This window comes from Rhinocladiella mackenziei, assembly GCF_000835555.1.
Source record: "Rhinocladiella mackenziei CBS 650.93 unplaced genomic scaffold supercont1.1, whole genome shotgun sequence".
Classification (NCBI taxonomy): domain Eukaryota; kingdom Fungi; phylum Ascomycota; class Eurotiomycetes; order Chaetothyriales; family Herpotrichiellaceae; genus Rhinocladiella; species Rhinocladiella mackenziei.
The window spans coordinates 4,824,211-4,841,902 of record NW_013550604.1 but is presented as its reverse complement, the minus strand read 5'-3'; the positions used below and the strand labels follow the sequence as shown (position 1 = coordinate 4,841,902).

Genomic DNA, 17,692 nt, shown 5'->3' with positions numbered 1-17,692 from the left:
TGATCCAGCCTACATACAATACAACCTCAATCGCATCGCATTCATCTCACATCATGGCTAACGACGGCACAGTAAGTTCTTCCGGCCCCTCTGCTGTGACAGTCCTGACCTCCAATATGCAGGCCTCACCCGTCTCACCACTCCAACCCTCCGACGGACCGCCCGAATCTCCCACCACTGCACGCCCGTTAGATTTCGACAGCGACCAAGAAACAGGGACTGTGACGCCAACCACATTATCCAAGACTGAAGCTTCTCTTCCCAAACCTCCTTCCAGAGATGAACCTGCTCCTCCACCAAAACCACCCCGACCAATGAGTCCCCGCGAACAAGCGGAGAACACTTTGAAAGAAGCCTTCCCCTCTGTCGATGCGAATGTCGTACGGGCAGTTCTCACAGCAAGTGGAGGAAACCTGGAGCCCGCCTTCAATGCCTTGCTAGGCATGACAGATCCTGACTCCCAACGAGAGCCCGATCCTCCTGCCAAACCTCCTCGACCTACCCAACAAGGCTCCCACACATCTGCCAAACTCAGTCAATTAGAAGCGGACGAACTGTATGCGAGGCAATTGGCTGAACATTACAGTGGTGCGGATGGACTGCAACAACGACGTCGGGGATCCGGGGGAAGATATAATGAAGGTTTACAAGGGTCAAGACCAGGCCGGCCCGGAGCCAATCCTAATCCTGATGATGTTCCATGGCGAAGTTTCATCGATGGTATGTCTGGCCAATAAATAAAATATATATATGACCCGTTCGAACTAACAGATCTTCTTGACAGACGATCTCCCCGAAATCCGCGATAACATTCGTAAGGGCTTTGTCGAGACACAAAAAACTGTGAACAGTTGGATCTCGGCGTTCAAGAAGAAAATTGACGGTGAAGATGAAGATTCGGAGTTCAACCAACAATCATCCCAAGACTACGGAGGAGGTTATTCACAATCGCAGTCAATGCCTGGTCGCCGCAGTGCCGACATGCGACGAAGCGCGGACTTGCAACGCTATGACGCCGACATGCAACCCATCGGGGATGACTTTTCGAAATTAGAACTACGAGACGGAGAGGCGCCGCCACGCACATCGAGCCGCCCGCTGGCGAACCCGAATTTGTTCCGATCAGGAGCTACGGGCCCGGAACGACGCCCATCACCGGGCACAAACCGCAAGGTGTCCTTCCAAGATGGACCACCCGAGGAGATCAAAGATATGTATTCAGCATCCCCTAAACCAGGGCCGGTGACCGCGGCCGCCGCAGCGCCAGGGAAACCCAACAAATGGCAGCCGTTGGCTACAGTTGACCCGAGCCCCGTTACGGACAATGACCCGTTCAGTCTCGGCGACAGTGACGAGGAGAAAGACGCTAAGATGATCACGCTGAAAGACGACGAGGCCAAAGATGCAGCCGACGACAAGAAAGCCAAAGTCGAAGACACAAAGGCCGACGAAGACGAGCCGGTTAAGAAAGTCACGGATCAAGCGATGAAGGAGAGTAGGGGAAGCGATTCCAAATGAAAGGGGGGCCTTGGCAGCAGGATTGCAGGAAAGCGGGGAGCTCTATCGGCAAGGATGTAAATGAAGCATTTGCTCCCGATCGACAAAAGAGATGTGAGTGGATAAATTTGTCTGGAAAGTGAAGGGATCGAAAGGAAAAAGGAAGCCAGCCTTCTAACTTACGTCTACCCTAGGTGTCTGGGTAGTCAACTAGTCTCTTTGTTCAAGAATGAAGAACGAAGACTGAGGATCAACGATTGACCAAGTCAAGCCAGCATCAATTCCATCGTGGCCTGGACCAAAGCCAGTGAAGAAACTTTTATCCACGTATGTCGTGACGATGTGCTTCTAGAATTCGTCGCTCCCGTGTTTCCCGACCTGCGTCTGCAGAAGACTTGAATAACTTTCCATGCCTCCATACGCCTACTCGAATTGTATTCGCTGAGTGCACAGATGTGTCATTTGCCATTGTATAGAAGCATATATGTGTGTATATGCATCCCCCAACACAACCTTCAGGTGCGAGAAATTCAATAGTTAAATCTTCACATCACCCGCCTTCCCCGTACTCCCCACCATATCCATCATCCACTCGATTCTTTCCTGGATCAGCGCAGTGCCCGTCTCCATGAACTCGGTCAGCGGCGTTCGGCCTGCCTTCTCCTTAGCATAGTCCTCATACTTCCACAGCACAACCTGATTGACGTTGAGACGCGTCATGCCCGCCGCGACGCACTGCTTGAAGATGTCGCCGGTGAACTCGTTGGTGCCGTGCATGACGAGCGTGACTTTGCCCAGGGAAGCGTCGCGGATGGACGCTAGACGGGGGAAATCGAGCTTGATGTTCTCGACGCCGTTGTATGGGCCGTGGACATTGCCGATGGCCGGGGCCAGGAAGTCGATGCCCGTGTTGATGAACTGCAGTGCCTCTTCAGGGGTGGTCAGGATGCCCTCGAGGTCTCCTGTGTCTTGTACACCGGCCTCCCCGCCGTTGATACGACCAGGTTCAGCCTCAGTGGCGATTCCGAGTTCGTGGCAGTATCGGACGAGCTCGGTGGTTCTGGATAAGTTCTCCTCCTTTTCATAATGGGACATGTCGACCATGATGGAGTCGAACTTGCCCGTCTTGGCTGCGCGTTTGATGGCTCCTTCGCTCTGAGCGTGGTCCAGGTGCAGAGACATGGGGACTTTGGCACTTCGACACACGTCAGCGGCCAGGTTCACGAGATTGTCGTAGGCATAGTCTTGAGCCCAGGGGAAGAGGAGGATTTGGCAAGGGGAATTTTTGGCTTCGGCGGCTTTGCGGCAGGCGACGATGGCCTCGAGGTTGTAGCACACAACGCCGGGGACGCCGTACTTGCCCGCTTCGGCAGCCTTGAGGATGCGGACGGAAATATTTTGAGAGAGGTCGGGCATTGTATAGGTCTGGGGGATGGGAGGGATGGGGATGTTTGGCTTGGTGGTGGTGGATGCTCGTCGCTTTCAATGGGAGTCTTCTTGTTCGGCTCAACGTGTGTGAAAGATGTCCAACCGTGGCCCGATATCTGGTCTTTCAATCTCTGACTCTGAAAATTTTTGTTCTCTCAGAGGGGCGAATGCGAGAGGGTAGATGGGAGAAAAGAGTGATCACCAAGTTCCCCCCCTCACATGGTTGTTACAGTTTAAGTCGCGTCACGAATCCAAGTAATTCAATTCAACATCGGCAATCCAATGCAAGGACCCGGGAAGCCTAGACTCAATCACCGTTCTGTATGCAAGTTAGCCTCCCTGTGAGAAGATTGCAGATGGCGACAATGCGATGAGGGATTGAGCATATGCACCATTTGTCGTCGGCATTTTCTCCGCGTGAGGGGACAAGCTATCGGGAGTGTTCCGTTGCCTTCAGGCGTCAAGAAAATATCTCTTTTCAATCCTTATCCCAGCAGTTCACCTTCTACACTCGCGACTAGGAAAGTCCCTCTCCGAACGAAGCAGACTCATTCGACCGGCATGGCTCTATCTTTTGCCCATCGGTAATAACGGTACTGGTACCGAAGGGAAAATTTCGCCCAGCGTAGGGAACATGCCGGGTCCACATCACCTCCGGAGACCGGCGATGACGGGGCAGTGAGCCGGTCAGGCAAGGGGAGTCAACCAAAATGCACGGCTCTGCCCATTCGCTTGAGAAGATGTCAAAAAAAAAAGAGCAGAGTTAAAGTGACAAGGCATATTCCCATTCAAAAGCATGCAAGTGCAAAGGTTTTCGAAACATCTCTTTCGTGCGCCCTTTCAAGGACCAATGCTATTCTGTCCCCTTCACCCCTTAAATCTAACTCAACTTCTCCTGCTCCTCCATAAACTCAACATACTCTCTCACGGCCTCCTCGAAGCTCGTAGGAGCCTTGAACCCCAAACTCAACGCCAGTGAATTGTCGTAATTATACGCCCAAGAGTACAGGATCCTCGCCAACGCCTCGTCGTGCTCCTCCTTGACGTATTTCAATTTATCCTCTCCGCCGACTTTGGCCAGGGCATCGAGCATTTCTTGGATCGTCACCACCAACCCCGGGGCATTGATGACTCGTTTATGCATGGGCAACGCGTCCGAAGGCAAGGTAAGCGCATAGACCAAGTTGGAGATCAACGTCTTGGGCGAACAGACGTTGGATGGGAAACTCCTATCCTTGACGGGGACCACGCACTCTTTGCCAGTCAGTGGTTCGCGAATGATGCCCGAGATGAACGCGGAGGCTGCCGGAGCAGGCTTGCCAGGTCGTACCGAGATGGTAGGGAATCGAATGCTGAAGGCATCGACCAAGCCTCGCCTCGTCATGTCGTTGATGAGGATCTCGCACATGAGTTTCTGCGCACCGTACGAGCCCTCAGGGGTAGGTAGGACGGATTCCGTGATGACATCGGGCAAGGGACGACCGTAGACGGCTTGACTGGAGGAGTAAATCACTCTCAACCCCGGTTTGACGTGTCGGATGGTTTCAAGCAATAATTTTGTGCTCTCCAGGTTGACACTCATGCCCAGATCGTAATTGGCTTCGGATCCCGCAGACATGATGCCGTGGAAGATATACACTGCATCCAGATCTGGTGTGATGACACTTCGGTCTTTGAGCAGGTCGGTCTTGATGCATGTTGCATTTTGTGGGTATTTGGCGCCCTTGGGAACGGATACGTCGACGATATCTGTCAGGACGACCTTGTGGTCTGGACTGGAGAGGAGTTCTCGAGCGAGAAATTGGCCAATGAAGCCTCCAGCGCCAGTGATGAGGATCTTCATCATACAAGACACAGAATATATATATATATACGAGGTATAATGTTGCTTTATTCCTTTTCTTCACTGATTTGTTCACCTTCGATGGCCAATCCAAAGACGAGCTTTTATATCGAAATCAATATGACGCCAAAGGGATTGAGAAAAGAACAAGAGATCAAAAGGCATGCCGCGCCCCGGATTTCCTGCCGTCCACTTCTTGCGTCTTAAAGCTGCTCCGGCTTTTTGCAACAATTCTCCATTCATCTAGTCAGCCTCCACACTGGTAAGCGTGGAGAATCACAATGGCCGGGACATCGGCCAACAGCGCCGGTGGTGGAAAAAGAATCAAGAATGGTGAAGAGGCTGCCTCGGGTCATTTCTCAGCGAACAGAAACAAAGTACGTTTATGGTATATGACACCCATCATCCCCTGGTGTTTAACATGATATCTCTTCATCCTTGTCCCATTCCTCATACATTGATCGCCGCTGCGTCAGCATAACCATGAATATCATCATCTTTCATCTTCATAAGGCAGATCCAACTGGCATCTTGCCGGAATTACTTTTCTCAGGAGCCAAACCTCTGCTCCCCATTCGCGGTAAATGCAATGTCTCATCGCTGTCACTTCTTTCCCTCGTCTGGATGCTACTCGACGTCTTGATAGTGTTCCAAGGTGGCTTTTCATATCCATATATCGACCCATCATCCGAATCGCTCGGTGATTCAAGTCTTGACCCAGACGCCAATTCATCATGCATGTGTTCAAATGATCGTGGATTCATTGGCGATGGTGCCCTCAGCCTCGCCATTGTGATACTTCCTCTCGAAGAGCTATGATGGAGTGGTCTTTCAATCTGTAGACCTACATGAATGGTTTGTTGTGAAGTTTGAGAGGGTATGTTTCGTCGGCTTGGTTGCGTTGTCGGCCCCGGACAGTTGATCGCTGGCGGCATCGGCCAGTCTTCAGTCGGTGGAGTGATGGTCGAAACTGTGCGTTCATGATCCGAAAAAGGGTTCGATCGTCGCCCGGTGCTACTCACACTTGACTTGTACACCTGCATAGGAATTATTTTGCCGTCTCGGCTGGCCCTCAATTCGTAATGTCGTGTCTCCTCGTCTTCGAGGTCCCTCATAAAACCCCTTTCTCGAGATTCGGGCTCCGTTCCGTCGTATGCAACGCCGATTCTCTCCACGTCTACAATTCCTCCGTCTTTGGAAACTTCTGAGACCCATGTTCCTTTCTGGGGCCCATCTCCCGCATTCCATCGGCTGTCGCCATGTACCCTCGAGCTTCTCGCAATACTTCCCAGGGACTCGATGAAAAATCGCTGAAAGAAAGGCTTGAGGGCAGGTGCGCTGGCGGCAAAAATGGCCACGTACAATTCAACCATCCCCCATATCCATGTCTCCCACAAGATCCACGTAAAGTCGTAATTCTTATTCAGTAAAACGTCCAACAAGACGGTTCGGACGATTCCCGCAGCAACTGCTAAGAATCCGAGAGCAAACAGGGCATACAGGGCAAACTTTTGTCTCCGAGGGAGGCCCAGGTTGTAGATGAGGAGAACCGGCAACAACGTACTGTATAAATCACCCAGAACACTGAAGCCTGCTGAGGCGGGGATGGCAATTCCTTCTTCCTGACATCTGTAGGAGTGTGAAGCGGCCCACTCAGGATCAAAACTCGTCCAATACGCATAGATCGGATTACACATGAGTAGCAAAGCCAGGCCAAAGCCTAGCCAATAGAGGATATTGTAGACAATTCCAATCCAGGTCGCAATGAGGAACGCTCGGCTGAACTTAACGCTCAGTCGGCGGTAAAACAAGAGTACACTGATTTTGACGAGAGCAGCCGCAGTCACGTAGCACCACATGCTCACCCAAACATTGAGTCGATGGGGTTTGAATGCGCTGATCGGAATATCCCACACATGTCGACCACTGTAGTAGAGCTTGTTGCCAATGATCACCAAGACGGCCAAGGCCATGGCAAATAAGAGGGCGAAGACGACAAGGAAGTCATCCAGACCGGGTGCTCGGGTCATGTATAGACGGGAATATAATCGAGCAATAACGGCGACGATTCCCAAAGCGCTGAAGATGATGCAGACATATCCCAAGGCAGGACCTCTGGTTTCCGGGTTCACATAGTTCGGCATGGGCCATGAAGCAATGACCGAGGGCGGAGCTGGTTTCAACGTTATCGCCGGCATCGTTGGACCAGGACAATCCTTCACTTACGATGCAATGTGTCAACCATATTGTGTCCTCCTCGAACGGGGCATGCGCTTCAAACACTCAATTGCGACAGGCCCACTCGGGGATATTTTCTACGTTTTTCAAAACCCAATAACGGGATGTGACGAGAGCGGTCACTAAACCATTTGCCTAAGATGCCATCTCTTGACGAATCACCCTTCTGGATACAACAGGGTTGGAGGCAACCAAAGATGCAGTCTTTGTCTTCCGAATTCAGTAACAAAGTCTGCTACCGTTGAAAAGGGCTGGGACTCAAGCAATAGAAAACAATAGACTAAGAAAGAAAGGCAAAAGTAAGGAAAGAGAAGATAAGACTTTGGATGCAAGGTGCAATGGGAGGCGTTGCAATTCCTATGGGGCCTGGAAGAGTGGGTTTGGGGTCAACATATTGATGGATGTCCCACTGTGATGTGACTATCTTTACACGATAAGTAGTTAGTCAAGGCTTTCGGCCTAGGAGGAACGAAGACCCCATTGAGGGTGCTCCGAAAGTAGGATTGATCCATTTTCTTTCTCGTTCAATTGGAGTGGATCAGGGGCAGGCAAGAACAGCGAGGACTAGCATTGGAGAGGAAGGTCTGGTATCTCTTCGGCTTTTCGCTGGCGGCTTTGTTCCTGGGACCTGCATGGGATTTAGCGTAAGAGGTAGAGCGAAAGGTGTGGGAAGGGCATGAAGAAAGGTGGGGACTCCGTATGCAGATGCGGTGGATGGGATGAGGTGATATACGTGGTAGATACACAACTGTTTTCTGTGTCCTCTCGATGCCGTGCTCCACATCTTTGAAACAATTGTCATCATGGAGTTCACTCTTCTTTCCCTTTTACAGGGCGCAAGCCAGTGCTGACACTTCCCTGTATGGAAGAGGTGTGTCGCATTGCTACAAGACGTCAATCAAATACTACTACCGTTCGGCGTACCAGTAGCTTGTTTTAGGCAACATTCATGTATGCGGGTAAGCGGACCGACAGGCTAGCACTGATTAGTTAGCGGTTCAACTGCCTTGGGAGTACTCTATTTCACTCCTTCATTTTGATTCGCGCCTATGTGCATGGCTGCCAATCTCCATCCTCGGTACGGCGGCATGAAAAGGCCAATCTTCACTCCAGGATTTCTTCGTGAGACACTCAAAACACCCTAGAAGATGAGCGCTCGACCGTAAACCTCCATCGGGTCAAACCAACTTCAGTGTAAACAGTCTCTGCCGTGGAGAATCAAGATTTGGAAAAAGATCACATGTTGTGGAAATACATCTCAAGCTGAGCATTGCATACTACTCAAAAGCATACATTTGTCGGGACACATGCGCAATAAGAACCACCCCCGGTTCCCTGTATACACTTTCAACAAAGTATCTCTTTGCGCTTTTCATGCTCTGCTTCGGGCATGCTTTGGAGGAAAGCAGTCCGATAGGATGGTTGATCGATCGTTCATCTCACTTTCCCCCCGGGTTCGCCAAAATTTTTACAACTTGGCCACGGGTTGAGAGGAGCCAACAGTGGTGATTTCGTTGTAAAGCAAGCTAAGTTAAAATCGTCAGCGAGAGAACAGTCGGCAATCAAAGCACAAGGACACACCTCGTTAGGAAATCAGCATAGTCCTCCCCAGTCACTTGGCCTTCGAAATATCTGGCAGCCAGGTGATACTTGTTACCCTTGGGAGCCTTGGATGACAGTTCCTCCGCTTGTTCCCTCAACAATTTCAGGGCATATGCTTTGTCGACAGTCTGGCCTTCGGCGGTCCTAACACCATGTCTGACCCATTGCCACAACTGTGATCGTGAGACCTCGGCCGTGGCGGCGTCCTCCATGAGGTAGTTGATGGGAACACATCCGATGCCTCGAAGCCAGCCTTCCATATATCCAAGACCGATGTTGAGGTTCCTACGAATCCCGTCTTCTGTCACGGAGCCCGGCATGTTCATGTTGAGGAGATCATTCTTGGTGACATAGACGTCTTCACGTCGCTTGAACAATTGGTTAGGAGTAGGCATATACTTGTTGAAGACGTCAGAGGCGATGGACGCAAGAGCTGGATGGGCAACCCAAGTGCCGTCGTGGCCCGCTCGAACCTCACGGAGTTTGTCCTGTCGCACATTCTCCATGGCCTTGTCATTGGCCTCTGGGTTATCTTTGATGGGAATTTGGGCGGCCATACCGCCCATGGCATGGACGCCTCGGCGATGGCAGGTCTTGATGAGAAGTCGGACATATGCATCCATGAACGGAACGGTCATGGTGACGGCGGATCGATCGGGAAGGACAAAGTTGGGATTTTGGCGGAATTTCTTGATAACGGAGAAGATATAATCCCAACGACCACAGTTGAGACCGGCGGAGTGGTCGCGGAGCTCGTAAATGATCTCATCCATTTCGAAAGCAGCAGTGATGGTCTCAATGAGCACGGTTCCTCGGATGGTGCCTCGTGGCATGCCAATATAGTCTTGGGCGAGGTTGAAGACGTCGTTCCACAATCGGGCCTCGAGATGAGACTCCATCTTGGGCAGATAGAAGTATGGGCCCGTCCCTCGCTTGACGAGTTCAAAGGCATTGTGGAAGAAATAGAGACCGAAATCGAACAGAGAACCGGAGATGGGCTCGCCATCAACGGTGAAATGCTTCTCTTCCAAATGCCAGCCTCGAGGACGAGCAATCAATGTGGGGAGGATTCGGTCGGTGCGAAGCTTGTATTCCTTCTCGCCTTGCTTAAAATCGATCTGTTTGCGGATTGCGTCGAAGAGGTTCACTTGGCCCGAGACCTGGTTGTCCCATGTAGGAGCGGTGGCATCTGGGACGTCCCCAAGTCAGCAACATTCGCTTTTGGCAACAAGCTACAACGTGGTATAGGCCTTACCTTCAAAATCAGCCATGTATGTCCAAACATTGCTGTTCAAAGCATTTACCACCATCTTCCGATCCGTTGGTCCGGTAATTTCGACACGGCGGTCGATAAGACCGGGAGCAGGAGGAGCACCTTTCCAGGCGTCATTGTCTCGAATGTGCTTCGTTTCAGGGAGAAAGTCTGGCAAATTGCCCTTGTCGAGCTCCTGTTGACGAATGACACGTCTTTGGAGCAGAGCTTTGCGAGTACCATTGAAGGTTCTGTGAAGGAGAGCGAGGAATGCGGTCGCCTCGGGGGTAAGGATCTTGCGATAGGAATCCTTGACCGGACCATTGATGGCGACACCGTCGTTAATCGATTCAATGCTGGCCATTTTGCAGATGAAAATAACTGATCTGAGAGCGAGGGAGGAAGGAAAAAAGTGTTCGGGGGACTCAAGTTGGGGAGGAAGATACCGAAGGAGGAGTTGATATTATAATACGTCAAGTACGTCAGAACCGCAGAATTGCAAGCACATGTCGATGACAACCGCGGTCGCAAGGCCGGCGCACTTCTCAGGTTCGAGAGCTGTTCATCCAATGGGCGAATTGCCATGAGCCTGCCAGCGGCGTCCCACCATGGGGATGCGGATGAGATCAGCCCATTTGCTATGTGGGGAAGTCGATGTACAGAGCATCTTTGGGTTTCCCATGTTTCCGGCCGCCCTCATTAAGTCTCTTTGCATTTAATGGTCAACAAATCGTCCTCATCATCATTCTCAAGGAGGATGTGGACGGGTCCCATGTCCGAGAGCCGCCACTCAACCCAAACCTTGAAAGGAGTGTTGGAGATGAGACAGGGTGCCAGTACATCACTGCCGAGGTCCAGATTTTTTCGCCTGTGAGCCTCAACGAAATCTTCCGGGCTCCCCGAGTTGTTCCGAGACTTGAATTTTCGTTTATTCATCGAGACCGCCACCACAAAAAGGGAGCAGTGGGCATGAGGAGGAAGCAAAGCAATAGTGTGTTCAGATTGTTCGAGTCTAGCTATGCGACAGAAATCGTCCATCTTTTGAATTATGAAGCTCCTAGCAGATATGGGCAGATATGCAGCGTAGTTCTCGGTAGGGTCAAGAGCCAATACATCAAACCCCAAGTACTACGAGATATGGCCCTCGTGGAGCTGTTGACGTTCTTCAGGCTCGCAAAGACCTGCCAGAGACCTGAATTTATGAGACAAGCCCTCAACCCTCGTGCTCCAAACGCACGGGGGCTCAAGTGTCCAGATGGTGCTCCTGGGTTTTCGTAAGATTGTGAAAGGACACGGCAGAGATCCATTAGGCATGAAAGCTGAGTGTGCTTAGGTATAGCCAATTTCGCCTTGAGGGGTAACGCATAACTGCTAGCCATCCAGGACCACTTCCTGTTTAAGATCAGTCAGAGCAGAGTTTGCATTGGGGTCAAGAGCTTACCATGCTACAGAACGAGGAGGCTAGAGTCGTCTGGAGAAGCATACACCAGGACAGCTTCACAGGGTTCCACGACGGTCATGTAAATGTCAGATCAGTAGCATCTTGACCCAAGGCATCGATCCGACTTCGATTATTTTGCCAATCGATCCATGCCAACCCCTGTAGCAGGCAATCAGCTAGGTCGTCCAATTTGAATATGTCAGGACTCGCAGCCCGCTTGCCCTTAGCTGTATTTTTCCAGGTCGAAACAAACTCATCTGTGAATGGTTTCAGATTGCCGCTTATCCTGACATTGGATTTCATGTCTTGACGATCTAACATCTTGCCAACCAAGTCAATTTTAACTTTTTTCACCTCTCTACCGGTCAACCTTTTCTTGGATGGGGACACTGATACGTTGCCGCCTTCGAGCCAGTACCTGTTCACACGAGTCGGCTGCACGGGTTCCGCATTCAGTTGAATTACTCCCTCTTCAGTCAGAGCCCGAAGTACGGAATACAGCATGCCTTCAAATACACCCACTCTGATTGTCCATTCTAGCACTGCTGCTTGGCCTCCAGAACGAAATCTTTGCCTCTCGATGACGACTTGGTTGGGTTTGTAGGCTTGAAGCATGTATTTCATCAAGCGATAGGCATGCGCAGCGTAGTCGAGTGGCTCAAATGACTCTTTTCCGTTGGGGACAATGTTACGAGCTGCCGCCTCCTCTCCATTTTGTCCTGAACCGTAAGAGAGCTCGGAAGACGAGGGGCTAGCAGCATCGTTGGAAAGCTCTGAGGCTGCCATTCGACGCCAAGCCTGGAGCGTCGGTTTGTCGTATTGTAAGTGCCTGGTTGAGTCCGCCGATCGCATGACTGGGGCTGTCAGATGGGCAAAAGCAAGGTTCTTGATGCCCATATCGATGCTGAGGAGGCTCAGACCGCCTCCCTCCCTGCCGCTGTTTGATGCGCGAGACACTGCGTCTCGGATTCCCTCTATACGTACGGCTTTCGTGCCGGAACAAGGTGACCCGATTGAGACTGCAAGTCGGTGTAATTTATCGAGAGTGAGTTCCTCCAGCCACGACAGTGGAACCTTCATCCCCTCGATCTCCTGTTCAAGAGTTACGTTTTCATTCTCTCTGAGGCTCTACCCAACTGATGTCTCGTGGGCGAAAGGCAACCAAGGCGGAAACGCGACTAAACCACGTCGTGAAAGCGAGGTCACATGATGCCCCTGATTTGTGGATTTCTGCAAACTCTGGCCTACGCTAACGTCGTCTTTAGCCACCCGCTCGGCCATCTTCCTCCAGAACAGAGGTAAGCCCACTTCCTGGATGCTCTCTGCGCTCGTATTACCTCTCATCGTGGCTTCAGACGCTCTGCCAGAGAGGCTCAGCAGTCTCAACGGCGCCTGTCAGTGCAAGAGGGGGACTCAATTAAGTGGTGTATTACCACCATGACATCCTGGGGCTCGCCAGCCAGTATCAGATACTTCAAATCTCCCCCTCTAGGCCTTCTCCAAGCTAAGGAGATTGTGAGCCACTCGGACAACACTGGTACAAAATTTTCCAGCCAGACACCTAGATTTGAAGACGGCATGGTCGAGGACTCTTGATGAATCACGAAAGGACGCTGCCGACTACGCCACCCTATGGGATCGGTTCAAACTATACCAATATGGACGAGAAAGGCTTTATGAAAGGCATTGGGGATGATGCTAAGGTGCATGTTCCAGTTACAGAAGAGGAGGCTTACTCGATACAACCAGGTAACAGAGAAGAGGTCTCTGTCATTGAGTGCATTGGTACAAATGGCTACCTCCTTTCTGCCTTCGTCATATTTTCAAGGACAACGCATTCAGGAGTCCTGGGTGGACGTTCATATGGACAAGCAAACCATTTTTTGTGTCTCCAGTAACTGCTGGACAGACCAAAGTAATGCTCTTGACTGGTTGAAGCACTTTAACCAATACGCTAAGTCTCGAACACGAGGAAAATATCGCCTTCTCATTCTAGATGGACACACCAGCCACATCTCCTTACCATTCATTCAATACTGTGAGCAACACAGTATTATCCCTTTCTGTCTACCACCTCATTCTACTCATATTCTGCAGCCTCTGGATATCGGAGTCTTCTCTCCTCTTGCTAAGGCATACAAGAGACGTATTCAGCAGCATAGTGTCTTCGGTACTGAAAAGATCACTAATGAGCAGTTCCTTACATTCTTCCAGCTTGCCAACAGGAGGCTATTTCACTTAGGAACATTGCGAGCGCTTGGAGAGCAGCTGGTTTGAATCCATTCAATCCCTCTCCTTTTACAGACCGAAGACTTCACCATTTGCGGGCTTCACCAATGATGATGGAATGCGTGTGGATATCCAGGTGAAGCCAGATGAAGCCCAGAAGATCCATGAGTTTGTACCTCAGCTGTTGAGGGTGTGTCCAACGTCGCACCAGTCTAAGGTTCACTTCATTCGGTAGAGTTGGTCTGTAGACTGGGCCCGATGGGCTCGTCTCCCGGGTAGAGTTGGTCCGTAGACTGGATCCGATGAACTGCGCCCTATCCATTGACTAACCCGAGCGGGTGCCTAATACGTTACCTAAGGCGGCCATCCCCGCAGGTAGCTTTTTGTTAGCTCATACATTAATAAATTATCAAATGGCAACAAGACAGAGAGCTATGACAACACCGAATTCAGAAAACTCCCTGTTCCCGAACCAAATATGTGATCTCCATGATGGGTCCAAGTGAATCGGCCCTTCAAATACTCTGATAACTTCCCAGTCCGTACCAAAAGAAACGGGGTATCTTCGTGGGGTATCTTCATGTTTTACACGTTCATTGAAATCCCAGTGTTTTCCCGACCGCCAGAAAATCTAATACTATCAGTTTCAGCGCCGTGTTCATGCTCAAACGTCGTGTCATGTTCAACTGCATGCTCCGAATATACTAAGTCCGCCCAGACCATCCAATGAATCACCGCAATATGCGCCAATCTTCTCGCCATATCATCCAAATCTGGCGTATTTCGCCATGGTTGTCTTTGTTGCCGAAGCTGGTACCATTGCTTTTGCGCTTCAGAAATTGCCAATGTTGACATGCCTTGAAATGTACTGGCATACTCGTGTGCTGCTTGCTCAAGCTCACTGGCTAGTGCCCTTGCCCGACTGCCATGGTGTCTCTCCGATTCAAATTCGCTCATCAGGTGCAGTGTTGTTTTGGCAACCTCTGCATCGGGAAGAGAAAACTCGGCCCGTTTATACACGTGATACGCAGCCCGGGTAAGCTCGAGGGCGATTGCACTTCCGTGTTGGAGCCAGATGTCGGGTACTGTGAGATTGGGTCCTGTATTTCCATCTGTAAGGTCCATAATCCTGCTCTGCAAAATAAGTTTCATTTCTATTATCCTAGTCTGCAGGGTTGAGTGCATGGCAGACGAATGGCGTTCTGGACCGAGGAGATGTCGAATCAGCTGGTCAAAAATTGATAAGCAGATGTTGAGATGCAGGATGTCTTGGAGCTCGTCGCGCATCGTCCGCAGCCGTGTCTTGTCGTGGTGCAGAGTAGCTGGGACGTCGAGGTTTGCTGACAGGCAGTAATCAATGAGCCCATGGATCAAGGATCCTAGGGACGCGGTCTTGCGAGTTTCACCGCTTCTCTGACAGTCTCGGTGCTTTGCAACGGCACTAGCGTACCATTGCCGACAGGGTTTCACATCGAGCTTCCCATTATTGATGCGAGTGCGAAAATAATCTTTTTGAAACGCGACGGTATCATCGATCAGCTGATACCGTAAGCTTCGAATCTGATGATTGGCGACATCAAGTTTCATAGCTTCTAAGAAAGCAAAGAGCTTTTCGACACCTGCGACCAGGGCATGGAGATCTCCTGTTTCAGTTCCGACTCGCACTTGCTCAGCCATCTCTTGAGCAGATTCGTCCCTCATGGGTGCACAGTGGCTTGTGAGAAGTTCACAGAGCCAACGGGCAAGTCGAACCACATCCAAGAGGCCGTGAGATGCCTCCTGCAGGAGCAACGAGACATCAAGGTACTGAGCAATCTGGTCTTGGTCTCGATCAGGTACCAAGATGATGAGCAGTTCCTTGAGTTTGAAAACCATTTGAGGCAGTCTGGGACCAAAAAATAACGGCCTAATCGAGTGAGGAGAAAGGGCAGAAGAGATTTCTTCGCATTCCGCACATGACACCAAGACAGCGTGTCGGTACCTTATTCGCAACTCCGCCTCAAGACTCAACCAATATTTTCTTGCTTCTTGTCTCTTCTGGTCCCCCTTCCGACCGGAGACCGGCATGAAATGCAGATCGTGGTCATAATTAATGTCGACTCTGAGGTTGATGTTGGATTGGATCCACATAAGATCCAACTCCTCCAACGATTCTTTGGTAACGGGAGGAAGAGCTGTGGCCGTGAGAAGTGCATCGACATCTTCCTTGCTTGTACAAGGAGGTATCGCCATCTTCCCACTGAGACTTTCTTGCCAACCTTGCACGCCCCCGTAGGATATCGATGGCGACGGTGTGGTCGGCGGGTCCAGTCCATCTCCCTGTGATGTTTCTTGAGCATCTTGATAGCAGGACTGACCCGACGGTGATTCTCGTCGGCGAACATAACTGTGAGACTCCTCGGATTGACTGTCCACTTGGGGGGGGACATCGCGCGTAGAGTACGTCGACGGTTCCATGGTCGACGGAGTGGACGACAACAAAGGCTCAGGAGACTCATCAAGAGATGTGGCTGCAGCTGGCTCACCAGTGCCTGATATAGAAATTCGTCTAACTCTTCCTGGGTCACTGGCAGTAGATTCCTGATCCCTGCCCATGCCGCAGTCGCTGTCTTCTGCGTCGCATTCTTCTGGATCCCTCATGTAATTCTCTTGTACAAAGAACTCATTTCAATGGTCGCATCATTTTCAAGTTTGACTTTTTTCAAGAGGGTCTGGAAAGGATTCCACAATTGATGAGATCTGCCACTGTACACGCAGGCAAGCGGGTTTGCTTGGTTTTTTTTTTTTTTTTTTTTTTTCCCCTGATTTATTTTCCCTTTCTCCTTTACGTCTCAAGAGGCGAAAAGTCCCCAGTAGGAGGCGGGTTGTACAACAGTCGGGTAAATGAAAATAAAAAACAAGTCGGACAGTAAGCGTGGTCAGATCGGAACGAACGGACAGTGGGTTTGTCAGTCCAACCACATTAATGCACGACCAGGAGCCGGAGAGCGAATGAATCTGGTTCTCGACGTGGGGGAGGCGAAAGGCCCGCAGAATGGCGAGATGTGTTGAGAGGATCAGGAGGTCGGTGGTATGAAAGAGAAGGAAGGGAGCAAAGAGCCCTCTCCTCTGCAATCAGTGGACAAACCACGGACCACAGGGACTTGAGACTTTGACAGACAGCCCTGTCACGTCGTGAAGCGCGTGTTGAGTTACTCTGTTGAAAGATGCGTATGGAGCACAGAAAAATGGCTAGGGAGCCTCATTTTGTGAGAAGTCGGGGCAGGGATCAGCATTGGGAATTGAAGACTCATACCTGGCAATTGTACTGAAGACGCTTCTCTTACTCAGATAGACCGCGTCACCGTCATTCTCCTCGGTCATCCACTGCGTCCCCTTCCAGGGGCACTTATTGACCGTAGAATGGAACGCCGGGAAATTAAAACTTGCGCCTCCATTCCCAACTGGCCGCTTCGTCCGCCGTGCCGCGTGCCAGCCAATGCGTTTAAACAGAATCATCACTTATTTGGATGTCAACCGGGGCTCCCAACGAGCCGTCACTGTCGGATAGCAATGCTCAACAGACGTCTTTCCCACAGCTTGGTCACCTTTATCGCAGCCTTGGGCGTTGAGTGGATCCGTCTGCTGCAGGCTGCGCCGTGCCTCTCAATTGGTGCTCGGACAAGCGTACAGGTGGTGCTATCCTAGTTGATCCCTAACTTGGCGCCAATAGCAGTCCAAGCATGGAGCACTTTTTGAGCAGGCTATTGTATTTGCTGCCCCAGTAGGCCACAAATCAATACAATGCCGGAACGCTTCAAGCGCCGATCGATTTCTCCTGCGAGCTTCTGGAAGAAACCCCCGTATCCCACCAATCAGACCATCCTTTACCGCCTCCCTAATAAGTCACACGGTTGGAATGGGAAAAAAAATGAGACGAATGCTTATTAAAACGGAGCTCCGATGAAGAGAAAAGATCTTCGTTCTCAACTTCAGTCTCATCTTCGTCGCAGTCGGAGGGACAAGGGTCGACCCTGAGACAAAATACATCGTACGAACGCGGATTTTCGGGCCAATTAGGGGTATCTCAAACATCCGTCGGATGCACTCCGCCGTTTGCATGTCAACAAAGTCGGTCAGGAAGTTGGCACCGCTATAAAAAAAAAAAAATAAATCTGTCGGT

General features: G+C 50.8%; 7 protein-coding genes across 7 annotated transcripts; 1 reads left to right on the top strand and 6 right to left on the bottom strand.

The window, feature by feature from the left end:
* Positions 1-53: 53 nt before the first annotated feature.
* Positions 54-1,518, top strand: Z518_01719 (uncharacterized protein; the record flags this gene model as incomplete). Its single annotated transcript, XM_013422317.1, has 2 exons — positions 54-720; positions 785-1,518. The coding sequence occupies 2 exons, from the start codon at positions 54-56 to the stop codon at positions 1,516-1,518; spliced, it is 1,401 nt and encodes a 466-aa protein (XP_013277771.1).
* Positions 1,519-2,034: 516 nt separating this feature from the next.
* On the bottom strand, positions 2,035-2,913 carry Z518_01718 (uncharacterized protein; the record flags this gene model as incomplete). The annotated part of the gene is made up of 1 exon (XM_013422316.1): positions 2,035-2,913. One exon carries the CDS (start codon positions 2,911-2,913, stop codon positions 2,035-2,037), a length of 879 nt encoding a protein of 292 aa, XP_013277770.1.
* Positions 2,914-3,805: 892 nt separating this feature from the next.
* Z518_01717 (uncharacterized protein) lies at positions 3,806-4,768 on the bottom strand (the record flags this gene model as incomplete). Its single annotated transcript, XM_013422315.1, has 1 exon — positions 3,806-4,768. The coding sequence occupies one exon, from the start codon at positions 4,766-4,768 to the stop codon at positions 3,806-3,808; it is 963 nt and encodes a 320-aa protein (XP_013277769.1).
* A 506-nt stretch (positions 4,769-5,274) lies between these two features.
* On the bottom strand, positions 5,275-6,966 carry Z518_01716 (uncharacterized protein; the record flags this gene model as incomplete). The annotated part of the gene is made up of 1 exon (XM_013422314.1): positions 5,275-6,966. One exon carries the CDS (start codon positions 6,964-6,966, stop codon positions 5,275-5,277), a length of 1,692 nt encoding a protein of 563 aa, XP_013277768.1.
* A 1,508-nt stretch (positions 6,967-8,474) lies between these two features.
* Z518_01715 (malate synthase, glyoxysomal) lies at positions 8,475-10,224 on the bottom strand (the record flags this gene model as incomplete). Its single annotated transcript, XM_013422313.1, has 3 exons — positions 8,475-8,532; positions 8,588-9,797; positions 9,864-10,224. The coding sequence occupies 3 exons, from the start codon at positions 10,222-10,224 to the stop codon at positions 8,475-8,477; spliced, it is 1,629 nt and encodes a 542-aa protein (XP_013277767.1).
* Positions 10,225-11,376: 1,152 nt separating this feature from the next.
* On the bottom strand, positions 11,377-12,645 carry Z518_01714 (uncharacterized protein; the record flags this gene model as incomplete). Its single annotated transcript, XM_013422312.1, has 2 exons — positions 11,377-12,393; positions 12,550-12,645. 2 exons carry the CDS (start codon positions 12,643-12,645, stop codon positions 11,377-11,379), a joined length of 1,113 nt encoding a protein of 370 aa, XP_013277766.1.
* Positions 12,646-14,115: 1,470 nt separating this feature from the next.
* Z518_01713 (uncharacterized protein) lies at positions 14,116-15,987 on the bottom strand (the record flags this gene model as incomplete). The annotated part of the gene is made up of 1 exon (XM_013422311.1): positions 14,116-15,987. One exon carries the CDS (start codon positions 15,985-15,987, stop codon positions 14,116-14,118), a length of 1,872 nt encoding a protein of 623 aa, XP_013277765.1.
* Between the last annotated feature and the right edge of the window lie 1,705 nt (positions 15,988-17,692).